Source organism: Berghia stephanieae, chromosome 3 (assembly GCF_034508935.2).
Source record: "Berghia stephanieae isolate SIO BIC M18660-M18661 chromosome 3, UCSD_Bste_1.3, whole genome shotgun sequence".
NCBI classification, from domain to species: Eukaryota; Metazoa; Mollusca; class Gastropoda; order Nudibranchia; family Aeolidiidae; genus Berghia; species Berghia stephanieae.
The window spans coordinates 79838009-79863501 of NC_088362.1; the positions used below are offsets into that span (position 1 = coordinate 79838009).

Here is a 25493-nt window from a genome sequence, read left to right on the forward strand (position 1 = left end):
AGTACTGACACAATTATCTCATCTTAAGAACAACAGTTCAGTCAGCCTACAAACAGCAACACAGTACTGAAACGGCGCTTCTTAAAATCTTTTGTTATATAATGCGGATGCTAACAATACCCAATTTATTATGCCTTTAAGATCTTTCAGATGCCTTTGACACAATTGACCATTACATTTTGTTAAGAAGACTAGAAAATAAGTTCGGCGTAAAAGGAATTGCCCTTAAATGGATTACACCATATTTACAGGATCGATGGCAGACTGTCGTGGTGAATGGTATTCAGTCAGAACAAGTTTTACTAAACTTTGGAGTGCGTTCTTGGCCCTGTCCTTTTTTTTTCTGTATAAGCACCCCCTTTCTCGTGTGATATCCAGATTCAATCTGAGTTATCATTTTAATGTTGGTGATACGCAAATTTATGATTCAGTACCCCCAAGTAATTTACAATTCTTAATACAACGAATTTCGAGCTGTTTTATGAGATTAAATCTTGAATGTACCATAACAAGTTAAAATTAAATGACAGTAAATGATAGTAAAACTGAGATTTTAATGTGTGGAAGGCAAATAATTCACCTATTACTCTCGGAAATAGCACAACAGAATTTTCAAATAAATCAGTAAAACCTTAGCGTCATCATTGATAAACATATTTCCATAACAAGCTGCTACGTGAATAACACCATACAATCTATGTACATAGAAATGAATAAAATAAGCAAAATTCGTAATTTAATGTAGCAGAACTTTTAATTAATTCCCTTGCTTTATCTAAATTGTACTATTGTAACTCCCTGTGGGCGAAATTAGCTAAAGACAAAATATTTTTTTTGTTCATCTTATTAGCTCATAGCACCTTTTAAATTTAGTAAGAATGATGTCGCCTATTTCATTCAGTATAAATGTACCAACAGATTTCGTTCCATTTCATGCTTTTCGTTTCCTATGACAATGAAGATATTGATTTTAAAACAAAAAGGTATGTGTGTTGTACGTGTTGGGGGCGGGGGAAGGGGGACATACCCTATTTTCCAGCTATTCTTAGGTTTAATTCACTATCACTCACTCACCCCAATATCGTTGTACAATGACAAAACCCTGATACACAATTAAAGTCTAATTTACAAGATAGCCAAAATCATCAATAAGCGTAAATTAAAGCTATTATGCTTAATAAAAATAGACTCATCTTGAAAAAGGAGTCAGGGTCTAAAAGATTGAGGAATAGTCTAATGTAGTAATATTATATCAGAGGCACGCCTACAAACTTGACAGAGATAATTTATTCATTACCCTCACGCCAGGTCAACCACACTTAGCCTTGCCTCTCACTCGTCCATGATGGCGAGTGCTCGCCCTCGCTGACGTAAAACGTTTGTCGATCGAGTTATTCGTATTTTGCTATATTCTTAACTGAGATACTGTTCTTTTGGTGAATACGGACGAGGCATTTTGCGTTGCAGTTAACCAGGGTGAACAGTATGTGAGACGGTCGTATAAGATACTGTCCTTTTGTTGGTTACAGGTAGAGTTATTTGCTTGGCTTTAACCAAGAAAGAACAGTATCTCAAAATATTACGCAACATATTACGTCAATGAAATCGCCGACTAACAGAAAAACGCAATTTGTCATTAGCTATCATTTAATGTTAGAAGACTTCCACTATGTAATAAAATTAAAGAGTTATGAATGAAAAAACTAAATGTGTCAATTGCGGCAAAACTGGTTGGATCTGGGTCAGCCCAGATACTGTCCTTTTGTTGGTTAGGGCAGATTTATATTGCAAATGGCAGTGGCAGCATCACAAAACAAGACTGAGTTGAAAGCATTCCCTCTCTACGTGGAGTATGATATAATGCCTTATACCAAGGCACATTTACAAAGATATCATTACACCAAAAAGCTATCTACTTGCCTTTACAAAGTGGCATTATCATATAAGATACTATTTGGAGGTAAAATGAAGCATTTGAATTTAGAACAAATTAGATCATGGATAAGGCCTTGGAATAGATTCTCAACTTGAATCTAACATATTGTACTGAAAAATACAATTATAAAATTGTTTATTCATTTGGTCCCAACAATACCTAACCATTGTCAATCCCAGTGAAGGTAGAGAATATAGTTTAAAAGAAAAAAAAAGTCTTGTCAATTGAAAAAAAAAAAATTAATTATGTTTCAAATTATCCATCTTCAATTTCCCCCCCTCATCAATTTGCTAATGAAATATCAATGTTTGCATTAGTCTTACAAGGTGTGATATGAACTTGTCTGTTCATGCTTTGGTTGTAGACCTGTTCGGGGCTAAACTCTAGCAAATGTGCTGTGACTAGACTGTGTGATGCAGACGAAGATGTGGATTCTGATCTCTCCTTGACATTGTGTTGTGGAGGTGACTTCAAGAGGGCCGAGTCATTGTCTGAATCATCCCCTTCATCAGCCTCAACTTTCGATTGTTCTAATACGGGAACAAAAGAAAACATATATGAATTGGGTGGGAGTATGAATGTAAAACAAAAGAAAACAAAGTAAAAAAATTTTTTTACTTGCAGTAGAGTAATTATACACACTTTATTTTATTTGTTTTATGTTTTTAAGGATTTTACAGCACTTGCACCACATTAAGGTCATTTCAGAGCCAGTAAAAGGGAAGAAAATAGGATAGTACAAAAATTCTAGATTTACAAATAAAAGCACATGAGATGAAGACAATGAGGTATGGTTCAAACAGAAAGTAGATGTAGATTCCAAGAGTATGCTTAGTTTGAGATCACTTAAAAGACTCATCCTGACAAAAGCACAGGATCCCATTAAGGGGAACACTCATATGCTTACAAATCGTTAAAATATTCAAAACAAAATCATTAATATGATAGTGCATAACGTATAGATGATTAACAATGAAAAAAATATCATCTCCCAAAACTATAACATTTGACTGTTTCCCTCTCAGCCAAAAGCTCAAGCTAGGGCTAGGACAAAATCAAGTAATCTCATTCCAAGACAAAGACAAAAAGCAAGTTGGAAAACAGGAATTGGGGGATAGAAGACACGACAAGTGACCTCTCTGTCCATTGTGATAGGAGAAGAGACCCTACCCAGATGACACACTTTATAAATGCTCAAGTTTATTTTTATATTTTTGGGGGCTTCTCCTAAGAGCCTGCTCGAGTCCAGAGAGTACTGTACCGTTTTGAGACAGTGAGTCACATTTTATCTTTATACCTAAGCAAAAATGTTACTGTTTGTTTGTGTCTGTTTTTTCTACTCAAATAAAATTCATCCCAAGATTTCCAAGAGCAATTTAAAATAGGATAGCCATTAAAAAGTAAGGGGTTAGAGCGATAAATTGTTAGCAATTTCTAACTTACCATCTAAAAGATCTGAGTATTTGTAAAGGGTGACCAGTGGGAAATGGAGGTGTCCAGGTTGCATGGGGACCACGTCTAAAACAATGTTGTGTTTGCCTTCTTTCATGGTGAACATACCTACCAAATGGGAAAAGATAGAATTTAAGATAGAATTGAATTTTCATTTATTTGAAAATGCAAATGAGACCGTTTAACTCAAATATAAGCGCAGTGCTCTCTCTCTCTCTCTCTCTCTCTCTCTCTCTCTCTCTCTTTTTCTCTTTCTCTCTTTTTCTCTCTCTCTCCCTTTCTCTCGTTCTCTCTCTCTTGCCTTCTCTTTCCTTTTCATTTTTCCTCCAACCCTCTCATTTCTTTTCTTTCTTTCATTAATAAAAAAAAAAATAAAAACAAAAAATCTTTAAAAGCTCATACCGGATGATTTCCCACCAATAGCCCATTCTGTTCCATTGGCTTTCACAGTGTAGGCTAATTTGATTCCATCTGCTGGAGGAAATTTAGGTGCTTGTTTTATTTTAATATCTAAAATTGCTGATTCACCAGTCATGCAAGCCTTGTCCTCTTCCACACTGGATACATCATAAGAAAGAATGAATTGGGTCTGTTGAAGAGATAGAAACAAAAAAGTCGGGAAATCTTCATTATTCAGGAAAAACTGCTAAAACTGCTTTAAACAAATGGAAACTGAAATGAATCTTGTTTTATTTTTTTTTTTTAGAGTGTAAGGCGATTGCCACCCACCATTGAAAAAAACAAATAAAAAAAACAAAAAAAATGATGGAACCACCAAACCCAAACTCAAAAAAAAAAAACAAAACCAAGAAATAGAAAATTAAGTTTCAAAAAGAGCACAGGTAGATGCATTATGTTACCAGCGTGTCCAGGTAAGCACTATTCCAAAATTCTCACCAAGACACAGGCACAAAAGATTGATCAATTATTTCATAATTAACTATTAGATATATTCCCATTTCTAAATATTAATTGAAAAAGGTTAAAAAATTGAATTTCCACAACATTCCCTTAAAAATTCAAGGATTTTAAACTATTTCTGTATTAACGCAAAATAAAAAGTTAAGTCTTAAAATTCAAATATAGAAACCTGAAAGTCCTTGACTGTGAAGGAGTTTGAAAACATTCTTGTCTGTCCACTCGAATCTAGATCACTTGAGTATTGGCAGGAGAACACTAAGTCTAAGGCTGGAAGAACGTCTACTGAGATATTCATTTTCCACAAAAACATCACACTTGTATTCTTCGAAAGAGGCTGCAGGAAAAGGAATGTAGGGCACATTTTAATAACATTACTCCTTTGTGTCATTTTATTCTTTTCTTTCCTCCTCTCCTCCCCCTCCCCCCCTCCCCCCCCCAATTCTATAGTTTTTATCTGATTTAAAACTGGTGAGATCCTATATATCATACCCAATGACAGCTGCAGTATAGTTATGTGATCCATTTATATATTCTAGTATCAAAGAGTATCATCTTCTTCTTGTGTTGATATTTTTGAAGAGAACACAAACACGATTTAAACAGATAAGCACAGAAAGCCAATGAGAGGAACAGAATGTTCAACTTGAATATAATCCCTCGATGATAAATACTGAAAAAGTGAAACAGTGCTAGACATAGCAAGAAATAAAAAATTCAAGAAAAAAATAATCCCCAAAAATCAGTCTTCCTTGACTGGAGATCAAACCTCGGACTTTCAGATTCCTGGTGAGACGTTTTACCACTGCACCACAGAGGTTACACAATAGAAGGGATAATTTTATTCCCTATATTATTCACAAGGGTATGCATTTTCCGCTGTGAACTCTCACTTGCATCACACAACACAAATATTGAACATGAGAGGATGAGGACAAAGACAGAGTAACTCCATTTTTATCTTTGAATTTGTCACGGATGATAAATACTAACATAAGTTGCATCCACTGGGTTCATCGGGCTTAGTTCCACATTGGGACAATCCAGGGCTGATAATGAAGCATTCGATAGATTAAAATACGTTTTTGTTAAGCCATGAACTGCCACTTGGACAAATTTTCTGGAAAAGAAAGAGAGAATTAGTCAAATACTATAATGTATGATCCACTGCATCAAAATGGTATTATGTTTAGGTGATGAAAATTGAATTTATACCCAGAAAAATGAGACTTGTACCAAAATTTTAAAAAATCTTATTAATAAAAACAATAATACATGTCATTTATATTGAGCATTTTCATCACTGTGTGACGCTCAGTGCATGTTATAAATACATATACAAAAGTTAACTCCTATTATAGACCCAGAGAGTCCACTATCCAATGTCAATTCCGTAAATATGGGGACGTACCAATGTCCAATACCACTTGCTATATAAACATTCCTTTCACTCAAACTGTGTAAACATTAATCACCAAAACACAGAAAAATTATTACCACCAATGAGATTTAAGGAGAATTAAATAAATTTATGAGGAGTTAAAAGTAAAAGATCATATCTCTGATCCTTTTAACTTTAAATTCACTTTACATCATCTGGTTTACCCCAGATGATACCAGATTGACACAATAAGTAACATGTCTAGTATTTTTACTAACATCTTATAAAAATATATTATCCAATCATTGATATAGAGAATTTAGACCATCAAAGAAGAGAGAAAGAGTATGTAAAGATTGACCTCTCCATTACAATAGGAGCCTTTCAATAAGACAGCAACTTCTCAAAAGAAGGAAAAGCATAACTTACTGGACACCAGCTGTCATGGTTTTGTGGGTGACCTGAAATGGATGAACAAACTGAACCTCGTCCTCAAAGGTCTGATCTGAAGAGTCCATTTTCATCTTTACCTGTGGTCATAATAAATCAAGTTGAAATACACACGACTAGTGATAAAATATTTTTACTTTTATTAACATTGTAAAAATTATCAAACCATCCCCAACTATTGAGAGTTTAAAAATATATACCAGCAATAAACAGCATACTGTAGTTATAAACAAAAGTTGTTTACATGACTAATGGTGTGATCTATACTGCTGGATCCCATTGGTGAAAAGATTATTATTTAAAAGTGATAGTGTCCAATTTCGAAATAAATGGTTTGATCAAATTATAATAAAGACAAAAAGTAATAACAATCAATGTCCAAATATATGAATGAATACCCTGCCTGATATATTCCACTCTGCAACTAAGAATAATAAGGCAACACATTTGTTTTATCCTTTTAAGCAAGACCTCATTTCTTTCCAATCATACTTTTCCCCATTATTTATCTGGTTATAATTGTAAATGGAGTCCTGACAGTTCAGTTTGTAGTGTATTTGCCTCCCAAGCAAAGTGACCGGTACTGATCCCAGGTTCAGTTGAGTTTTTATTTCCAACCCTTCTGTCCACTATCTAGCTGTGGTTAAATACCTGGTTTCTCAGATCTGGTAAAATGTAATTTTACTTTTTGTTTAATGCTGCGGAAACCAGGATTAACTCTGGCTCCATGGGCCTTATGGCTATAAAGGACTACTTTATAACTGCAAACCTTACTCTTTTCACAATGAGATTAGTCACACTGAAGCCTGAGTTGCATATTTACTTGAGCTTTTATATAGCGAAATATCCACTAAACGTGCTCAAAGCATTTTACAAGGGGTCCCTGGCCAACAGCAACACTTAACATGTAGGACGTTAAATGATGCATGTTAGGCATATTACAATTTTTTCAGACACAAAAAAAAAAAATAATTAAAAAGGTACAATGCATGGTATATTATTACACCAAAAGGCACCATTCAATAGAGATAATAATGCTAAAGGTGCATCTCATATTTTCTAACCTAACAACATAGCCTACAGTTTTGACCAAGACAGGATTAATAGCTATGCAGTCTTGTGGTATGACACTCGCTTTCAGATCAGTAGGTTCTGAGTTCGTGTCTCACTTGGCGCATAGTTGAATCCTTTGAAAAGGCTCTTTACTCACATTCTCTCACTGTACTCGGGTGTAAAATGAGTATCTGGTCGTTAACAGCGTTATCTCTGTCTGAAAAAATTGTAATATTGCCTAACATGCATCATTTAACGTCCTACATGTTAAGTGTTCCTGTTGGCCAGGGACCCCTTGTAAAATGCTTTGAGCACATTTAGTGGATATTTCGCTATATAAAAGCTCACTATAATTAAAACATGAACTTATATAAAAAAAAGCATTCTTAACTAACCTTACAAGGCTGAATTTGAGGTGTTTCAGCCTTTAAACCAAATCGAACAAGAACTGGAATATCACATGGAGTAAGGGCAGGTAGTGGAGGCAGGCGTAATTCTTCACATTCTGGTGTTTTACAGATTGTAATGGCGGGTGATGAGGTAAAACTTATGGCTGACCCATCTGGAACTCTATGTGATCCAGATGTGAAAGTTACAATTGCCTCTTGCTCTATGCCGGAAATGAGATGATCTGTCATTTGAAATTATCAGAATATATTCAACAGTGAATGAAAACATAACACTGAAAATATCAATGAGAGCAAAAACTAATAGTGATATTCATGAATGTTTTGAAGCAAAAAGCTGGGTAAAATGTTTCTCCCAAAGAAAAAGACAAACTTATTTTGATCGGTGTGGATAAAAAATGAGATATTATGATCTCTTCATAAACATATACTCTCTAAAGACCATTATTAAATCTATACCATTATACATTTTCACCTTGCATAATGTTGGAGTAAATATCGATATGAATAAACTAAGAATTTAAGATTTCCATTCAAACACTTCATAACCATGAATCTATAATTCCCCTTGTACTGTCCTTTAGCTTGGACAAGGGTGTATTGCTGAGTACACGTTTCTGGTAGACAGGGGTGGAAATGAAAAAAAATACCCCAAAAAAACTGAACCAAGCACAAGTCTTTCATATACGAGTCTGATACTCTACCATGTGAGTCAATACCAAATGAGTAAACAAGCCTTCCAAAGAGAAGTAATTTATCCATTAATGTTTTTGTTTTTTTGAAAGCTAGTGTGTGAATGTTTAAATATCATGTGTGCGAACTTCTTGAGACTAAATTTAAGTCAATATTTTTTTACTTTAAAAATATCTCCACATGTTAAAATTGCAATGTAGAATCTATTCAACCTGGCCATCCATATGAAACAAAGAAAATGCCTAGTCGTGACAGAAGGGCACTAATATGCGCTGTAGAATGAAGCACAAAGCATATAACGATAATAATAATAATAATAATAATAATGATGATGATGATGATAATGTAATATATAATATTATAATAATAATAATAATAATAATAATAATAATAATAATAATAATAATAATAATAATAATAATAATAATAATAATAATAATAATGATAAATGGCATTTGCTGAGCGCTTTCCACGAACCAAAATATCTGTGTATACTATTTTTGTTTATGGAAATAAATGATGATCATATTACCAGTAAGCTTTGGCTTCAACACAAATTGAGGAGGGACAGTGAGGGCTTTGAATACCAGTTCTTTCGATGACAAAGGCTTTAAAAGGTGAAGTGAGTGAACAGAAAAACACATCTGTTCTATTTTATAGATTCCCTCTTGAGAAATCTGTAACATTAAACATTAGAGAAATATATATATATTTTTTTCATGTCATCTTTTATTCACTTAATGTGATCAAAAACTCTACAAGGGATCCCAGGTCAACAGGAACATTTAACATGCGTGAGTAGTCATAACGCCAGTAAAGCACTATTACTATTATAATCTTTGTTTGACAGACACAATGTTACAACCGGACAGGTACTCATTTTACACCTGAGTATGTTGAGAAAATGTAGATATGAATAAAGAGTCTTTTCCAAGGACCTAAATTTGCGTTGCTTACAGGTCACAAGCCAAGTGTCACAACAACTGTAAAGCTACAATACATTATTGATAAGGTACATAATGTAATTGGAAATAAGAATGTGAAATTTCAGCTACTTCAACTACTTCACAGTAACCCAATTATTATTTTATTGCAAAACATAGATAGGAGTAGAATGAGGACATAAAATTTTAACTCAAGTAAGGCTCACGTGCCTACCGGAAATCAATAAGGCAATGGCAACTCGCCAGAGGAATGGAACAATTTACGCATTAGTGGTCACAAAAATTGATCTGCTTTGTATTTTTTAAAAATAAGTTGTGATACAAAAACATTTTCTAAAAGTTGGATATTTTATCAATAGTTTAAAAACACAAAAAATATCTAATAATAGTTTTTACAATTTTAAAAAATGAATGATTTTACCGATCATTACTGTGAAAGCCTAGGCAAACAAGACTTCAGTCACCTAGCGTCAGACAGTCAACTACGAAAAGTTGAATAAAAGGCTATGAAAGTCAATTATCCTCCATTGTTGCTTGTGGGTGTGTTAGATTATGCACACATGCAATGAAAGAAAGTTCTACATACTATACACGTGTAGTTAAAACTCTCTCCTTGTCTGACTAAAATCAGCTCTCTTCACTCAAATCCCTTGTCAGCAAGTGGGTGGGAGAAGAGGGGAGGAGAGAGGTCGTGGAGTTCTAGCTTCTTTATTGCTTAAAATGTCACGGACTTTTCACACACGAGGTAAAGGGTCAAGCCAAATTATTAACCAATCAAATTCAAGTGTAGCTTGACTCAGTGGTATGGTCTTTGCATTGTGGCGTATGACTGGGTCATTCCAGTTTTCCCTTGAATAGAACTTAAAGACAAATTTCCCCTTGTGTGTGAATAAAGGGGATTTTATTTATTTTTGTTCTATTTTAAGATATAATTTTATAACCATACTTTTTGTGTGAAAGAGAGAGAATTTGGTCCAGGCTGCAATGTCACATTATTTTGATTAAAACAAATAGAGTAGTCCCCCTTTTCAACAGTGGTATTTTTCTCAGAAGAGGAACTGTCCGTTCTCTTTAACAGAGCATGGGCTTCATCACATATGATTCCACATGAGGCTACTCTTCTTTTCTGATGATCCACAGTGGCTCGAAATGTGATGCTAGATGGCAGCTGTTTCTTGATTGGCTGTGATTCAAAAAACGTAAATTTCAAAAGAACAAGATTAAACATTTGTAACAAAATATCAAAACAAGTTTATAAAATCATTAGTAAGGGATGCCCTTTGCTAAAAATGAATTTCATTGGGGGGTAAAGACCATATCCTCTATGCCGCACTTTAGGCGCACATTGGCAAGAAGAAAACCATATGCTACACATTGTAATTACACAAGTCAGAAACAGGCTATTTATTAAAGATAGTATGCCATTTAACAGATCTATTCATTAAATTATTTATTAGCTCTGTAAGTACCTGAAAATTAGTCATTTGGTCCATAGTAAAATGTGTTGCACTGGGAGTTCTCTTGTGGCCCCCAGGTTTTTGTGGTCGTTGTTGTTGCTGCATCTGCATTTCTCTTATGTCGCTTTCAGAACAAGGTACAATTGAAATCTGATTTAAAAAAAAACAAAAAAAAAACATAAAAAGCAACAAAAGGATTAGAATCGCTATATAAATAGATGACAATTTATTCACTAATTTACTATCATAAGTTATAACTTAAGGTGATAAAAAAAAAAGGTGGATTAAAAAAAAAAATAGATGGCACCATTTCAAGCTAACTTGAATTCTTATATTAAATTTTTAACTTCAATATCATATCACGTTTATCAAAACGTTTAACACATAGAAGGTTTGAAACAGAAAATAATTATTTATGCAAATGAACAGTTCATATTGTTTGACTTTGTCAATTTACCTTTTGTAAATGACTTAATTAATTACCTGGACAGTGTCAAGAGTGAGCGGCTTAGGAAAGTTGTTGATTATATGAATATTGAGGGTCAAACTGTCATTGATACACACAGATGATTGGTCTAGAGATGCAAAGTCAACAAAAAATGCTTGGGATGCTCGCATTTCTAGATCATCTGAAATTGTAGTTGAAAAGCAAATAATCTCTTCGTCGAATAGTTATATAGATTAAGCTTGGTTTGACATTGAATGAGCATTTGTGATTTTATTTCCAGTGAAAACATAAGGAACCCAAAAGAGATAGAATATCCGTTCAGGGAAAAAATTATCTTTGTTATCAATGTTTATAATTTATATCTTAGCATTACGAATTTTACAACATTTCAAAATAGCAGCTTTCCTTAGTTCTCTATAATAGCTTTATGAAAAATTTAATTTAATATGAGCTTTTAAACAGTACAATATCTACTTAATGCACTAAGATTGCTTTACAAGGGTCTCAAGCCAACAGCAATACTTAATGTGTCAGAGGAGATGACGCCAGTAAGGCACCATTATAATTTTTTTCGACATAAACAATGCTGTAACCTGCCAGGTATTCATTTTGAATTAAGTATTGTGAGAGACTTAACTTTGCCCTGCCAAAATGGGAATTGAACCAGGGATCTAAAGGTCAGAAGTCGAGTGTCATGTCAACAAACTTAAAAACCTCAAAAGAAGAAATTCAAAAAGTGGACTTCAGTATTATCATCATGAAAATTAACAAGTCAAAATAGAAATAGCATTCGAGTGAAGCAACTTGCCTTCTACATTTCCAAGAGTTTGAAGAAATTCGTCAAAATATTCCTCCTTGTCTTTCAATGGTAAGTGTAAACTGCATGCAATGTGACACGCCGTTTTGACATAGCTGAAGTTTGACGAATACAGATTTCATTTGGTTCAAATAGAGACAGAGAGACATTGTTGAAAGTTAATATACAAATAAAACGAATAAACAAATATGTAAATTGATATATCACATTTTCATATTTTCAGCATGTTTCATTAATTTATTGATTTCTCCACCTAGTCAAATGGAACCAAATTTTCACTTCACAAAGTAAATGTCGTTTTTTAAGTATCCTTTATGTGTACTCATGATATCCCTCACTGCCTGGAGCCAGGCACTTTTGTTCAGATCTGCGTCAAGAGGGGTAATGTGTGTAAAGTACCTTACTCAAATATGCAGTGCTGGGGACAGAATTTTGCAACTATTGTCACCCATCTAATCACCAACCATGCTCTACATTGCTTGTTACAAGACAGGACGTTTATATCAAAGCCACTGATGCCACATAAATAATAAAATAAAAGAGCATTTGAGGAAAAGGAGGCAAAACCATATCCATAAGCAAATGGTTATCACTAAAGAATATCATACTTTTACAAGAAAAAAATGTCATGCGAGAAGTAAATTTATCAAGAAAGATAGTTTTATATCTATAAAAGTATCTAAACTTAATGAAATGGTTAATCCATTCTTATGCTTATTATTTCTTGCATAATTGAACATAAACTAAATGAATAACTAATAACCCATAACAATTCAATGGAATGAAAAGCTTGACGTTATATTATCATACCTGTTATGTCCTTTAAGCATCTTCTGACACTGCGCCAGTTCCTTCATTGTGCCATCAGCCAACTGGTGCCAGCCCTCTTGTTGGTACATACGAATTGCATCCACATAGAAATTCTCAGCTTTTTGTGGCTCCTGGATTTTCCTTTTTTTTAAAATTTCAATAAATGCATAATGACAAAATTTATACTAAAGAGGGAAAACGAATTATATTGCCCAATATCCACTAAACGAATGAGCTCGTATAAGGGGTCTAAAGCCAATAGTAGCACAAAATATGGGATAAAAAAAAAAATTCCTGCCAAGTGCAATTATAATCTTTTGTCAACAGACACAACACTGTTTTCAGTCAGGTACTGATTTTACACCTGAGCACAGAAAGAGAATGGGAGTAAATAGCCTCTTCCAAGGACTCAGCGTTACACTGCCCTGAGCACAACCTAGAAATAGGGACCCAACTGTTTGAAGACACCTCACTAAAAACTTCACAAATCACCTTTTAAAAAAAGTTGTACTATTCCTCGTAAATTTTACATTATTATCTTATGGTCAAACAATAATAGAAACAAACATGTTTAATAATATGGAGAATCCAAACAAAAATTTGACAGCTTGCTTGAAATTAATAAATTTTTTAAAACTCAGATGAAAGAAAAATAAATACTTACACATAAAAATCTGCTATTTCTCTACCAATCATTCGAGACGATCGGAATCGCCCAATGTACTTGTATGTCCCCATTGCTTGCTCACACAATTCCTGTATTGATTGATTAAAATATAGATATTATTTATTTACTAAACACAGTTTTAAAATAATTAAATCACATTCTGTTTTTACTTTTAAAAATCCAAGTATTGACTACGATGTAGAGAGAGCTGAGTGGATAGGGCATTGATTTGACCCAACCTGGGTTTGAGTCCCACAGATTACATCTTTTTTTTTTTTGTGAATAAGAAACTTAGTCCCTTATGCTTACTATGCCGCGCTGCACTGAGCCTGATGCCTGGAGTATCTTAGTCTTTTCTCCAGATAAACCTAAAAGAAAAATTTATCCTGAGGATGAAAAGAAAGGATATAATTCCAATGTTATCCCAGCCTTATATCATTTTTGTGAAGTCTCATTTGATCCTCATTCATTTTAGTTTATCTACAAGAGAAACAGTAATAAAAATGTATTAAAGTTATTGGTCAAACTGAAAATAAAATGTCATGTTTGAGAACGTGAATGTAATAAATTGAATTACAGAAACAGACACAGACATTGAATACACAAATGTGCAAAGATAAATCATCATTGTCTCTATTGTGACTGCTATCTTTAACTACTGTCCCACTGCTATCTTTAACTACTGTCCCAGTCTTTTTTTAATTATAGAGAGAGAGAGAGAGAGAGAGAGAGAGAGAGAGAGAGAGAGAGAGAGAGAGAGAGAGAGAGAGAGAGAGAGAGAGAGAGAGAGAGAGAGAGAGAGAGAGAGAGAGAGAGAGAGAGAGAGAGTAAATTAGTAATTGTATTTGTGTCGTTATGATATTTTTTTCCCATCTAGGTCAGTTATCTTTAGATATCAATGAAATTTTGAAAAATCTATAGAATGTGACTCATCGCATCAACATAACACCATGTCAGAATAAGCTAGATAAAGAAAATTGAGTTTTAATTCAAAACGAACAAAATATGAAAATCCAATTATTTGTTTAACGTTCACAAAACTCACTCTACTCCATGAGAGCATTTATTTTAACTCAAATGTTATAAGCTTAGTTTAGTTTATGGGGAGCAGTGTTGCTCAGCAGTACGGTCTTTGCTTTGTACCTGAAAGGTCCAGAGTTTGATCAACCGCCGCTGCGCTGTGTGGCCTTGAGCATGTCACCTCACCCTAGCTCAATTTGTGGCGCTGCACTGTGGCTGATGCCTGGGTTATTCCAGTCTTCCCTTGGAATAGACCCTAGAGTCAAATTTCCCCTATGGGATGAATAAAGGGAATTTGTTTTGTTTTTTTAAAAAACATTTTACGTGTCAAGTTCACCTCGACAAAATTCTGTTTTGATACACTGAGTCACAATTATAAATAATTTACCTTGATACTTGTAAGTTAAGCAGTTACAAGTCCTCAAAATTCAGACCCTTTTGTTTCTTGCTCCCCTGATATAAGTAATAAAACATTTTCTACTTACCAAGTAGTGTTTCTTAAATGATTCTGGAGACGACAATGATTCTCTTAGTTTGTTCACTGGTGTTTGTATTGGGGCTAAAATAAAAATGTTTAAAAAATATATTATGATTATTTTGGTATGAAATATTGTTCAACAAAATCAAATGTGAGTAGCTTTTATACATGAAAACCAGAGGTAATATCAGCAGAATTATAAAACACCATACTTGATGATTCATCTAAATTCACTATCGTTAAATACATGTATCAATATATCTTAGATAAACAATACAATATACATTTACGAAATAAAAAGTATTCCTTTTAATTAAAAAGTAACATAAGGGTGTAAAAAGTTGGTCTACTATTTAGACCATCTATTTTTTAAAAACCGACAAAAAACAATTTAAAATATATTAAACCAAGCAGTGTCAATCCCTACCAAGACTCCCGTCCTCTGGAACAACCATGCCAGACACCAAATCAACAACAAGACTCAACTGCTCCGATGTTGGGACTAACCCTGGCATTAAACTGCATAAATGACCTAATTCATAAAGCTGGAAAGAAAAATATGGTTGAATTGATAAACCTTATATTTTGAGAAGACTTTTGTATTAATAAGAAAAGTAGAATCTGTGAGCTTTTCAGTTGTATGCATATAATATTGCTTCTTGAAACTCAAAGGGGGTGGGGAGCATAATGACATAATAGTTGTCTTTCCTTTGTACCCAAAAGATACTGAATTCAAATCCATGTAGCACTCTGTGGCCTAGAGCAAGCCACTTTGCTCTAACTCATTTTGCGACGCTAATACTTGGGTTATTCCAGCCTTCATTGAAATTGACCCGAAAGACAAATGTCACCTTGGGAGTGATAAAAGGGAATTGTATAACTTTTATTTTAAATAGGAGATGAAGACACAGGTAAATGAAGACGGGATTGTGTTTACAAGGGTTAATGTTCTTGGTGACAAAATAGGGAGCAGGCACTGGTGTAAGATAACAATCTGAAAATATGAGTTTGAGATTCGATCCCAGTCAAGGCAGGATGATTATTTGGGATATTTTGGATTTTTGTTGTTGTTGTATTTTTCTTTCTTTTTTTTTTGTCTGGCAATGTTTCATACAAATATTTTCATATAGGGTTGATAGATTAATAATTCATCATCCTTGATCAAATATTGAACCAATAGTTTCAAACACATTTATGCACATCATATTTTATTGTCTTTGGTATATCTTATACTGGAAACACATAATATGACAAGAAGATGTATGTGATTTAATACTGTCATGAGTTATATTTAGTTTTAAATACTTCGAAATCCAATTTCAAATGATATTAGTTTTAAGATCGTTCAAATAAAAAAGAAAGAAAAGAAATTGTGAAGTGTTCAGCTTAAATTTTAAATTAAATGTTTACTTTTCTAATTAATAGATTTGTAATAAGTATAAATAATAAGTATAAATGCTGGCATGTTTGTATATAAAATGAAAGAAAATTAAAAGATTACCTTTCTGTGAGCAAAATCCCACAAGTTGGCAGTATGAAGAGCAAACTTTTCATCCAATTTTGTTTTATTTTGTTGAGTGCATGAGTTCAGAACTTCCAAGCAACTTAAGAATACCCAACAACTCAATGCACCTTTAGGGATTTCGATCTTATAATGAAAAAATTGAGGAAAAGGTTATTACTTAGAAAATTGTATGACACATTTCAAAATAGAAATAAAACTATATAAAGAAACCTAGTTGCTAAATAAGTAAAGCACATAACTCAAATGAACATGAATTTATCTTAAAATATGTCCATTACCAAAATCATTATTATCATCATCATTATTATTATTATTATTATTATTATTATTATTATATTATTATTATTATTATTATTATTATTATTATTATTATTATTTGTCTGTGCGGAACACCATACTACAGATCATTCATAAAACAGTGTCTTAATCAATTTTAAAGCACTTTTTATAAAAAAATTATTGTGCAATTTTTTTTCTTTTAACCAATGAAATTTAAGAATTCGTATTTCTGAGTTTAGAGCTCTATACAAAATTTTATCATATTTATCAGTTACTATTAAACAAACAAACAAACAAAAACGAAAGAAAGAAAGAAAAAAACAACTTGTCAATACCTCTAAAGCTTTCATCTCTGCCACAGTATGATACAAGAATCCCATTGCCCGTTGGGCAACTTCCCATGTCCGATGCATTTGAAACAGTAAAGCAGCTTGTCGAGAGAACAAGTAGTTGCGAAATTCCAGTAGACTGACATTACTCAACTTAACCTCCTCACGAAGGTCAAGATCAAGTGATTTAGCGAGGGACACACCTGCCCATGAGGTACATGGCTCCATCAAGGGTGTCAGCCATTTCACAACCTCTACAATAAAGGTAATGGGCAAAAGGATTTTTTTTTTTTTAAATATATTTTATTATATAAAGGGAAGCGATATTCAATATTATAATTAAGAACATGTATAGCACTCTCGATTGAATTCAAACATTCAGTCCTCCCCCCCCCCTCCCCCCAAGTACAATAAGTTTATGGAATTCCCTCCCCAACAACTTGAGAGATTCTGACAGTTATGAAAAATTTAATTGTCAACTAGAAAACATATCTGTCACAGGAGGAGATAATTATTGTGATAAAGAGCCAAAACCTGACACCATTCCACACCACACAAATGTCACACTTTCTTTAGTATTGAAGGTACGACATTATGATTGGACTGGATGATATCCATTTTTAATGCCAACATGTGCATACAAAAAATTTAGAGTGAATTGATTTCGTTAGTTTGTTTCATTCATCACAGCTTCACGAGAGAAAGCCTAAAGATTAGTGAAGAAAATGTAAATGTGTGACCTTATAAGTTGTTGTTTTGTGGTGTGTATGTGTGTATATATGTCGAGTGTGTGGTATATGCTAGTATGATTTGGCATAAATCAACAAAATTTAAAAACCCAATAGAGAATTGATAGCTAAGATCATGAAAATATTTTCATTTCATCACTTTGAGACTATAATAAAAACATTCTTTATGTAATTATCATTTTTCAAAATCAGAATATAAAATTTTATTCATTATTGGGTCAAGATGAAGACAATCATTTGCCACTTACTTCCATTTGCATGATTTTCCACAAATTGGTCAAACATGGCGTCTAGCTCATCATATTGAATCAGGGCATCTTCTTTCAGTCCCAGGATCTCAAGCATAAATGCAAGTTCCTCCTAGAATGTAAAATAAAAATTTGAAATCCACATTTGATTACAGTATGTTTAGCTAAATATTGATAAAAAATGACGATAGTAATTTGAGACCTGGACAACACAAAGCAAGATAAACCCAAAAAACAAACACTTAGTAAAAAGTAAAATTGAAAGCAAAAAATGTATTTTAAAGATTTACAACGATGTTTTAAAAAAAGAGACAGGTGGGTGGAAAGTATGGAATTAAAGTTATAAAATACTTAAAAGGAGCAAAGTTCATTAAATAACACAACATCAAAAGATTACAACATGTCCTTAATTAAACTTTACTTGAAATATAAAGTAGGAGAAATAATTCCATCCATGTTCATTTCTTTTCTCTCTACGGCTACGCATGCTTTCTTCGTATTTTTGGAGTACTTGGTTAAAAGCTTGTAACAAAAGAGGTCTTAAACGTTCAAATAACTGAGTCCAAGATTCTGATGATTTTGAGTCCAATTTCAAAGGGTCTGTAAGAGCAATACACCTGAACAGAATGAAAGTAAACAGATAACATGAAAATAAATAATATTGCAACATTAAAAAATATAAATACATTTCTAAAACAGTCTTTAAAAACTTTAATGTTCCATAATAGTAGTATACATCAACATCAAAAGTTAAAAAGATGCATGGCAACAATTTTTAAACCTTCTCAACCAGAAATACTGTTCAATTCAATCCATTGTCAAAACAGAAGAGCAACCCAAAGCTTACATCAATAGCAGTCCATACATGTAAATGTTGATTAAAACTTAGTGATGCTATAGCATATTTGAGAATGATTAAATCATAATTAGATATTCACCTTTTGATGAGCAATTTTCAACATGGGCCATTGAAGACTTATGTAATTTCTCTAACAATTCACAAACAACTAAAAAGAATCTAATCACTCATCCTATTACAGGTTACCGCCTTCACCTTAAAGATTTAAAAATTTTGTTTTATTTTAAAGCATAGCCTCCATGTCTTTATAAGATGAACCACTATGTGCTAAAGGTTATGCTCATCATATTTTTGCACATGAAAAGCATCATTATATATGACAGTCTTCCAAAGAACAAATCAATGAACAGGGAATACGACTCACAACAACTCTTTAATAGACTCAAGCATGGGTTGGCTACAAAACATCCAGGGAATCTTCAAAAGGGAATTCTGCTTTTCCAAAACAATGCACCGCCGCATCATGCTGCAGATGATTGCAGGTTTGAATTCTTATCTCATCCTTCCAACTCACTCGATTTGGCCCATTCACACCTTTTTTTAATGCTCTGGTTTAAGTCCACACCTAACACCTTCTATTTTGAAGGATTGTTTAAGGTGAAAGAGGGATGGGAGAATTATACCAATTTAGCTGGTGACCATGTACAGAATGAATGTAAGCCTGAAAAATTTCATGAGAATTGGAACATTCCATCATCACCAGGTAATTTATAATTCATCAACCCTTTGCATACAAATGAATGGTTGAGTTAAACATCAGGGTTAAATGGCAATGCAATACCAATTGCAAACGACAATACATTGAGCATAAAAGAAAGTTCAATGCTCCTTGACTGACGCCGTTTCCTTAACTGAAGAACATATCGATTTACTAAAATGCAAGAAAATTATTTGATAGTCTTCATAGTTTGGGCACATATTCAAAATTGGTTAACAACAGAAGTTTGATTCAAGTGATTTCAAAAACCTTAGATATGAGAGTGTGTGTTTTTAGATGCAAAGAAAATGAACAATGATCGATAAAAAAAGAGAAAAGTTTGATATATTTTTTTTAATTAAAAAAATATTTTTTGGGGGGAAAAGTCCAATAATATAAAGTCTTTGAAAATATAAATTCACCTTTCCGAATATTTACTGCAAAAATCACTTTTGACCTTGTCCATGACTGACGACCTTGGAAGAAGCTTGGCCTTGACCCTGCTTTCATCACTGGTCACAACAACTATCAGCCAGTCCTGGATATTTTTATTCTTTAAAGCTGCTTGCCATTCAGCGATATCATCCTTGACTGTTTGCTTGTACGAATCCAAATCCTTACCAACCCAAATAGTAATGGATAAATAGCATTAAATATGTAAGATCTTGCATTAAACAAAAGAGATAAGCTAGGGTCAAGTATTTCCAATACCTTGAAAATTTAATTCAAGAACACTATTTCTCTTATCAATTGTTCTTAAAAACTGAGTTAATCTACATTTTAACAACAGACAAGTATGTGCAATAATGAACTCTTACACTTTGATAATTACACTTGCCTTACGGACAGCAATGTCTCTTGCATTGTAAAATCCATAGGATACTATAATTTTTGTTGTTTAGTGCATTTTTAATCAATTTATGGTGGGAAAAAAATATAGAATAATAATTGTAAAGAAAGATTAGAAATAACATTTAGTATCATTCCCATTAACTTACACAATCTGTCCAATAAATATGAAAATATGGACGACTAACAAGAGTCTTTTCTTCCTCATCAGGCAAAATATCATCATCATAGGGTACATAAGTCACATCCAAGTATACTGATCGAGGGGGGCGGCCATACGATCTAAAGGTGACCAAAAAAAATATTTAAAAATAAATTAATTAATTAAATAAAAAATAAAGAATTCATCTTTCTGCTATGATTTATAACTAAGCAAGAGAGCAGCCATTTAAATACATAGTTTTTGAAAAACTTGCTATCTCTTGAAAATGCTTGAGGCATTGTAGTTGTTAAGGACCAACAATAGATTCAAGTTAAAGAAAAGAATACACGTGATATTGTTTTAAAGTATGAAGCAATAGTCTAATAAAGGTTTACCCCATGCTTAAAGACATTTTTCAACGGCCTTTAACATCCAGTTATTTTAAAAAGATAAAATTTAAGTCAATTTTGACCACTGAACAGCGAGATCAGATTTTTAATCAATTAATCCTACTTTCTCATATTAATAATACTAGTTTTAACTACAGACCTAATATTTTTCATTTAGAAAAAGCAGTAACTTCGATGTCAATCGGGTTTTATTGAAATCTGAGAGGCACTGCTGTTACTGATCTTTTGAAGAGAACAAGAAGACAAGATGACAGTTAAAGTAAAATTTAACCCTGCATGTAAATGACCTAAAGTGTGCAGATTTAGTTAACTTTGTCCATGGATACCTGAAATGTAATGTTCAGTCTAACTTCTGAAAATCAAACTTCTTTTGGTCCTCACAAAAAGGATTTTTATTTTCAAATTGGTATGAAAAAAATTAACAGCAAAATATGTCAACTTCTGCAAACAAAACAAATTCAAAGGGACTGGATACCGTTGGGAAGTCAAAGAGTAAAAACTATTGATCCCATTGGTTTTGCTGTGGCACATAAAGTGCAATCAGAATATAATAGCATAATTAAGCATGCCTTTGTCATGGTAGTCTTTTATTTTCTGGAATAATTACCTTCTCCATTCACAAAAGTGCTTTGGTAAACCCTGACAAAGCTGCTGTCGTATTGAAGAAAACAGGTTTTGATTTCCATGATCTGAAATGATGAATGACACAGGAATGACAATGACACATTTTGCAAGATCAAATATCTAAAAAACAATATAAATATGAACATTATATATAGCATATTTCCATGAATTTGCCAGGGGCAATGCGCCTCATAATGTTTCACTAATCAATTAAAAATATCTCAGAAAAAATATTTTTATTCATGCCTATCATACAAGCTGAAAATGAATACAATATAAAATACAGCATGATGCATCAAAAATCCCAGAGCCAGACAAACTATGGAATCGGTTTATCCCAGTTTCTGAAGTGTTAAACGGACAGCAACTATTGCTTACTACCCTTTGGTAGGGGCCAGACCTAGATGCCTAATTACTGTTGGTGGACAGAAGAGTAAAAAAACATAAACACACTCAACTGCAACATGGACCGATATCTATCCCTCTTCAATCTTCAGTCTTCAATGGCTTGTATTTGCAAAAGGCCCCATGGGCCCATCTCAGCAAATGTTCAGTTACAGTCCAATCAAAAACAGGGAACAGTCACAGATTACTTTGACGAGCAAATGCATTGAAAACTGTTTTGAAAGTTTCCAAGCATTCATCATTCACAATGTTTGGTTGCAGGACATTCCAGTCATTTATTATTCATAGGAAAAAGCTGTATTTGTATGTGTCGGTGCTTGTAAATGGTTGTATGTATTGTGATGCATTCTATCTTAGTGTAGTGTACCTATCTGATTCGCTTTTTATGTAGTCTGGGATGATGATGGGTGAATTTGGGTCGTTGATGGTTTTGTGTAAAGTAACAACAATACGGGATACCTTTGCTGGTTTTTCAATGGTTTCCATTCAAGTGACTGGAGAGAGTCCCACAACCCGGGTCTCTGGATTTGCTTTCGGTTGCGAATCTTGCCATTGCACTTTGTACTTTTTCAATCTTGTCTATGTCATTTTTTTGTGTAGGGGTCCAACACAGCACTGGCATATTCTCATACTGACCTGATAAATGCTGTGTAAGCCTGGGCTTTAATTCTTCGTGGACATTGGTTTATGTTCCTTTTGAGAAACCCCAGTATCCTACTTGCCTTTGCTGTGATATGTTCTATATGGGTTTGTTACTTTAGTTTCTTAATGAGATGGACTCCGAAGTATTTTATGGAGCCACATGTTGTAAGGGATGAACATGCATTGTGAAATTTTGAGTATAAGGCTCTTTCTTGCTTGATATTGACATGACATAACATTTTGATGGATGGAACTTCATGTGCCATGTATCTGACCACATCTGGAGGGAATCAAGATCTTTCTGGAGTTCATGTGCATCTGTGCTACTAAAAGAAGGCTATCCTCTCCAGACAGTTTAAGCCTTGTTTGTGGAGATAATTCGTTTCCAAGGTCATTTATAAACATCAAAAACCATAAAGGCCCAAGTACTGTTCCTTGCAGTACTCCTGATTAGACAATACATTTTTCACCTGAGTTTCCGTCAATGACAACTTGTTGCATTTGATTGCAAGGCCAGCCCCTGAACCAAAGTAGAAGATTTTGCAGTTGTTGTTCCATATTATCTGGCTGATTTGTTTCATTACCCCTCATATTAATATTCCGAATTCCGCTTGGTTCAAGTTCTAAAGTAATCATTTGTGTGGTACAGTGTCAAATACTTTAGAGAAGTCTTGTACCAGGATCAATCTGTTTCAATCAATCTGAGATCAATTTGTTTTTAGTTGTCTAGCAATTTCTTCTATTGTATTGATTAATTGTGTTTCGCATGTCCATTTTTTTCCTGAAGCTGTGCTGGAGGTCGTCTGGTATGTTGCGTTTGTTGTAGTGTTCCATGATAGAATGGAATATAAGGGCATGCTTCCAGTCGGTAAGCACTCTTCCTTTGTTCAGGTATTCTAGTTGGTTTGAGGTCTGGCCCTGCTGCCTTGGATGGGTTTAGTTGTTGCAGCTGCTTTCGTATACCATATGTGGTTATGTTGATTCTTGGAATAGATGATATATTGCTTTTACCTATGTTTGGCACTGAGGGGTCATCTATAGTAAACACACTTTCGTACTATTTGTTCACTATATTGCATTTTATTTCTGTGTCTGTTATATCTGAGCCGATAGGGGTTTGAAGAACTTGTATACTGGAAGCATCTGTATGCCTAGGACGGATGTATCTCTAGAATCGGTTCATAATTCTGCCACTTAGATAATCGTCCGTAGTCTCTGGCTGTCTCTTTAACTTTAAATGAAATGAGGCGATTGCTCTAACTCTTGTCACCTAAATGCGATTGCTCTAACTCTTGTCACCTAAATTTCGTGGAGACTTTCCTTGGTTGTGTAGCTGTCTAAATAGGAAAATATCATCTTGATACTGTAATGTAAAGTGTTCTAAAGTAGACTTGAAATGAGAAAATTGAATGGTCAAACACAAACACCAAATTATATAATAACAAAAGCAGAGAAAACAGTTGAGAGTTGGTGAATCATGATATGAATACTCAGCTCTGTGCACTGTCTGTACTGTGTCTGAGTCTGTGTACTAACGTAAAAATAATGTAAAACCAATCAAATAAGATGCATAACTCATATCTTCCAATTGCACAAATCGTATGTCATTTGTCTGCACATTATTTTGATCGTTTGGCCTTTTGGTTTCTCTAGGCCACTGGGACTGGAGTGGATGCTTGTAACTGAGCGACAGAGACAGAAAGGAGAGCCACTCGAACTGAACAAAAAAAAAAATGGTGGCGTTTTTATACACCTCCGTTGGAGGTGTACAAAAACGCACCGTTTTTAAGCACCTCCGCTGGCGGTGATGGTAAAGTTGTTGCTGCATACGTCCATGAGGTTTAAATAGTTTTAGATTGTAGTTTAGCACGCTGCTTAGTGATCCCGATGTACAATGATAATAAATTAAAGAATAATAACAATAATTTAAAAAATCAAAAGTAAAAAGAAACATGGCACACAAATACTGATCTCAAATAAATAAATAATTTTAGATAATTAAAATTGAAGTTTTTTTTTAAAAACATGATAAAAAGTTTTTGAAAAAAAAAAAGAAAGAAAAAAAAAAGCAAACAAAAACAAAGAAATCAAAAAAAAAAAAAAAGGTCAACATTGGGAATCGAACCCGGTACTTTCAAAGTTGGAGTCTGACACCTTGTCCACTGCGCTACGGAGCCACCTGACGTTTCTTCACATTTAATAAGGTCTTTCTCAAACATTATTTTACCTTCAATGCAACTTCTATTTTCTGGTTTTATATTTCGATTTTTTAAGTTATTAATATTTTTATATAAATTTATTAACAAAGACATCCTACAGATGTCACAATATAACTTTCGCCATGTCCAAATGAAGAAAAACAATATCGCTAATGAAATTGGGTGGAATGCGCATGCGTGACGGAGGTGTATAAAAACGATCCGTTAAGATACACCGTCAACGGAGGTGCATAAAAACACTACGAAAAAAAATTATTGTGGATTAATTATTTAGTAATAATAATGCGACCACCAAAATTGGAAAGAGATTCAGTAAGTCACTTACAGGTCACAATTGGTTTTGCTTCATTCATATTTGTATTGAGTGATTGTCTTTTATATCAGTTCATTAATAAAACAAACATCTTTGATAAAACATCTTTGATAAAACAATGTCTTTGGTGCCCAACCCACTTGTCAACTTGTTTGCATTTTTTAAACCAAATGTTAACTTCGTTGTGAGGAGAATGCATCAATTTGGCTCTCCTCTCTGTAAGATAGAGAACGGGTTTATTGGCCTTGACCTTTTATTCCGAAAGTTTCTTC

At 33.5% G+C, this 25493-nt stretch overlaps 1 protein-coding gene across 1 annotated transcript in view; it reads right to left on the minus strand.

The window, feature by feature from the left end:
• LOC144968559 (trafficking protein particle complex subunit 10-like) overlaps positions 1–25396 on the minus strand; it is a 25510-nt gene extending 114 nt beyond the window's left edge. The window contains exons 1-24 of the mRNA XM_078907034.1: positions 25234–25396; positions 21626–21707; positions 20616–20748; positions 20040–20233; positions 18483–18678; positions 18062–18173; positions 17071–17318; positions 16433–16579; positions 15359–15476; positions 14939–15012; positions 13431–13522; positions 12767–12907; positions 11948–12051; positions 11175–11320; positions 10704–10841; positions 10181–10417; positions 8823–8967; positions 7586–7821; positions 6117–6217; positions 5300–5426; positions 4479–4643; positions 3791–3977; positions 3380–3496; positions 1–2466 (exon numbers count right to left, since the gene is read on the minus strand). The exon at positions 1–2466 is cut by the window's left edge and continues 114 nt beyond it. Of these exons, the coding sequence (XP_078763160.1) occupies positions 2219–2466; positions 3380–3496; positions 3791–3977; positions 4479–4643; positions 5300–5426; positions 6117–6217; positions 7586–7821; positions 8823–8967; positions 10181–10417; positions 10704–10841; positions 11175–11320; positions 11948–12051; positions 12767–12907; positions 13431–13522; positions 14939–15012; positions 15359–15476; positions 16433–16579; positions 17071–17318; positions 18062–18173; positions 18483–18678; positions 20040–20233; positions 20616–20748; positions 21626–21707; positions 25234–25261 (3516 nt within the window). The 5' untranslated portion in view covers positions 25262–25396 and the 3' untranslated portion in view covers positions 1–2218. The remainder of the gene's footprint in view (positions 2467–3379; positions 3497–3790; positions 3978–4478; positions 4644–5299; positions 5427–6116; positions 6218–7585; positions 7822–8822; positions 8968–10180; positions 10418–10703; positions 10842–11174; positions 11321–11947; positions 12052–12766; positions 12908–13430; positions 13523–14938; positions 15013–15358; positions 15477–16432; positions 16580–17070; positions 17319–18061; positions 18174–18482; positions 18679–20039; positions 20234–20615; positions 20749–21625; positions 21708–25233) is intronic.
• Between the last annotated feature and the right edge of the window lie 97 nt (positions 25397–25493).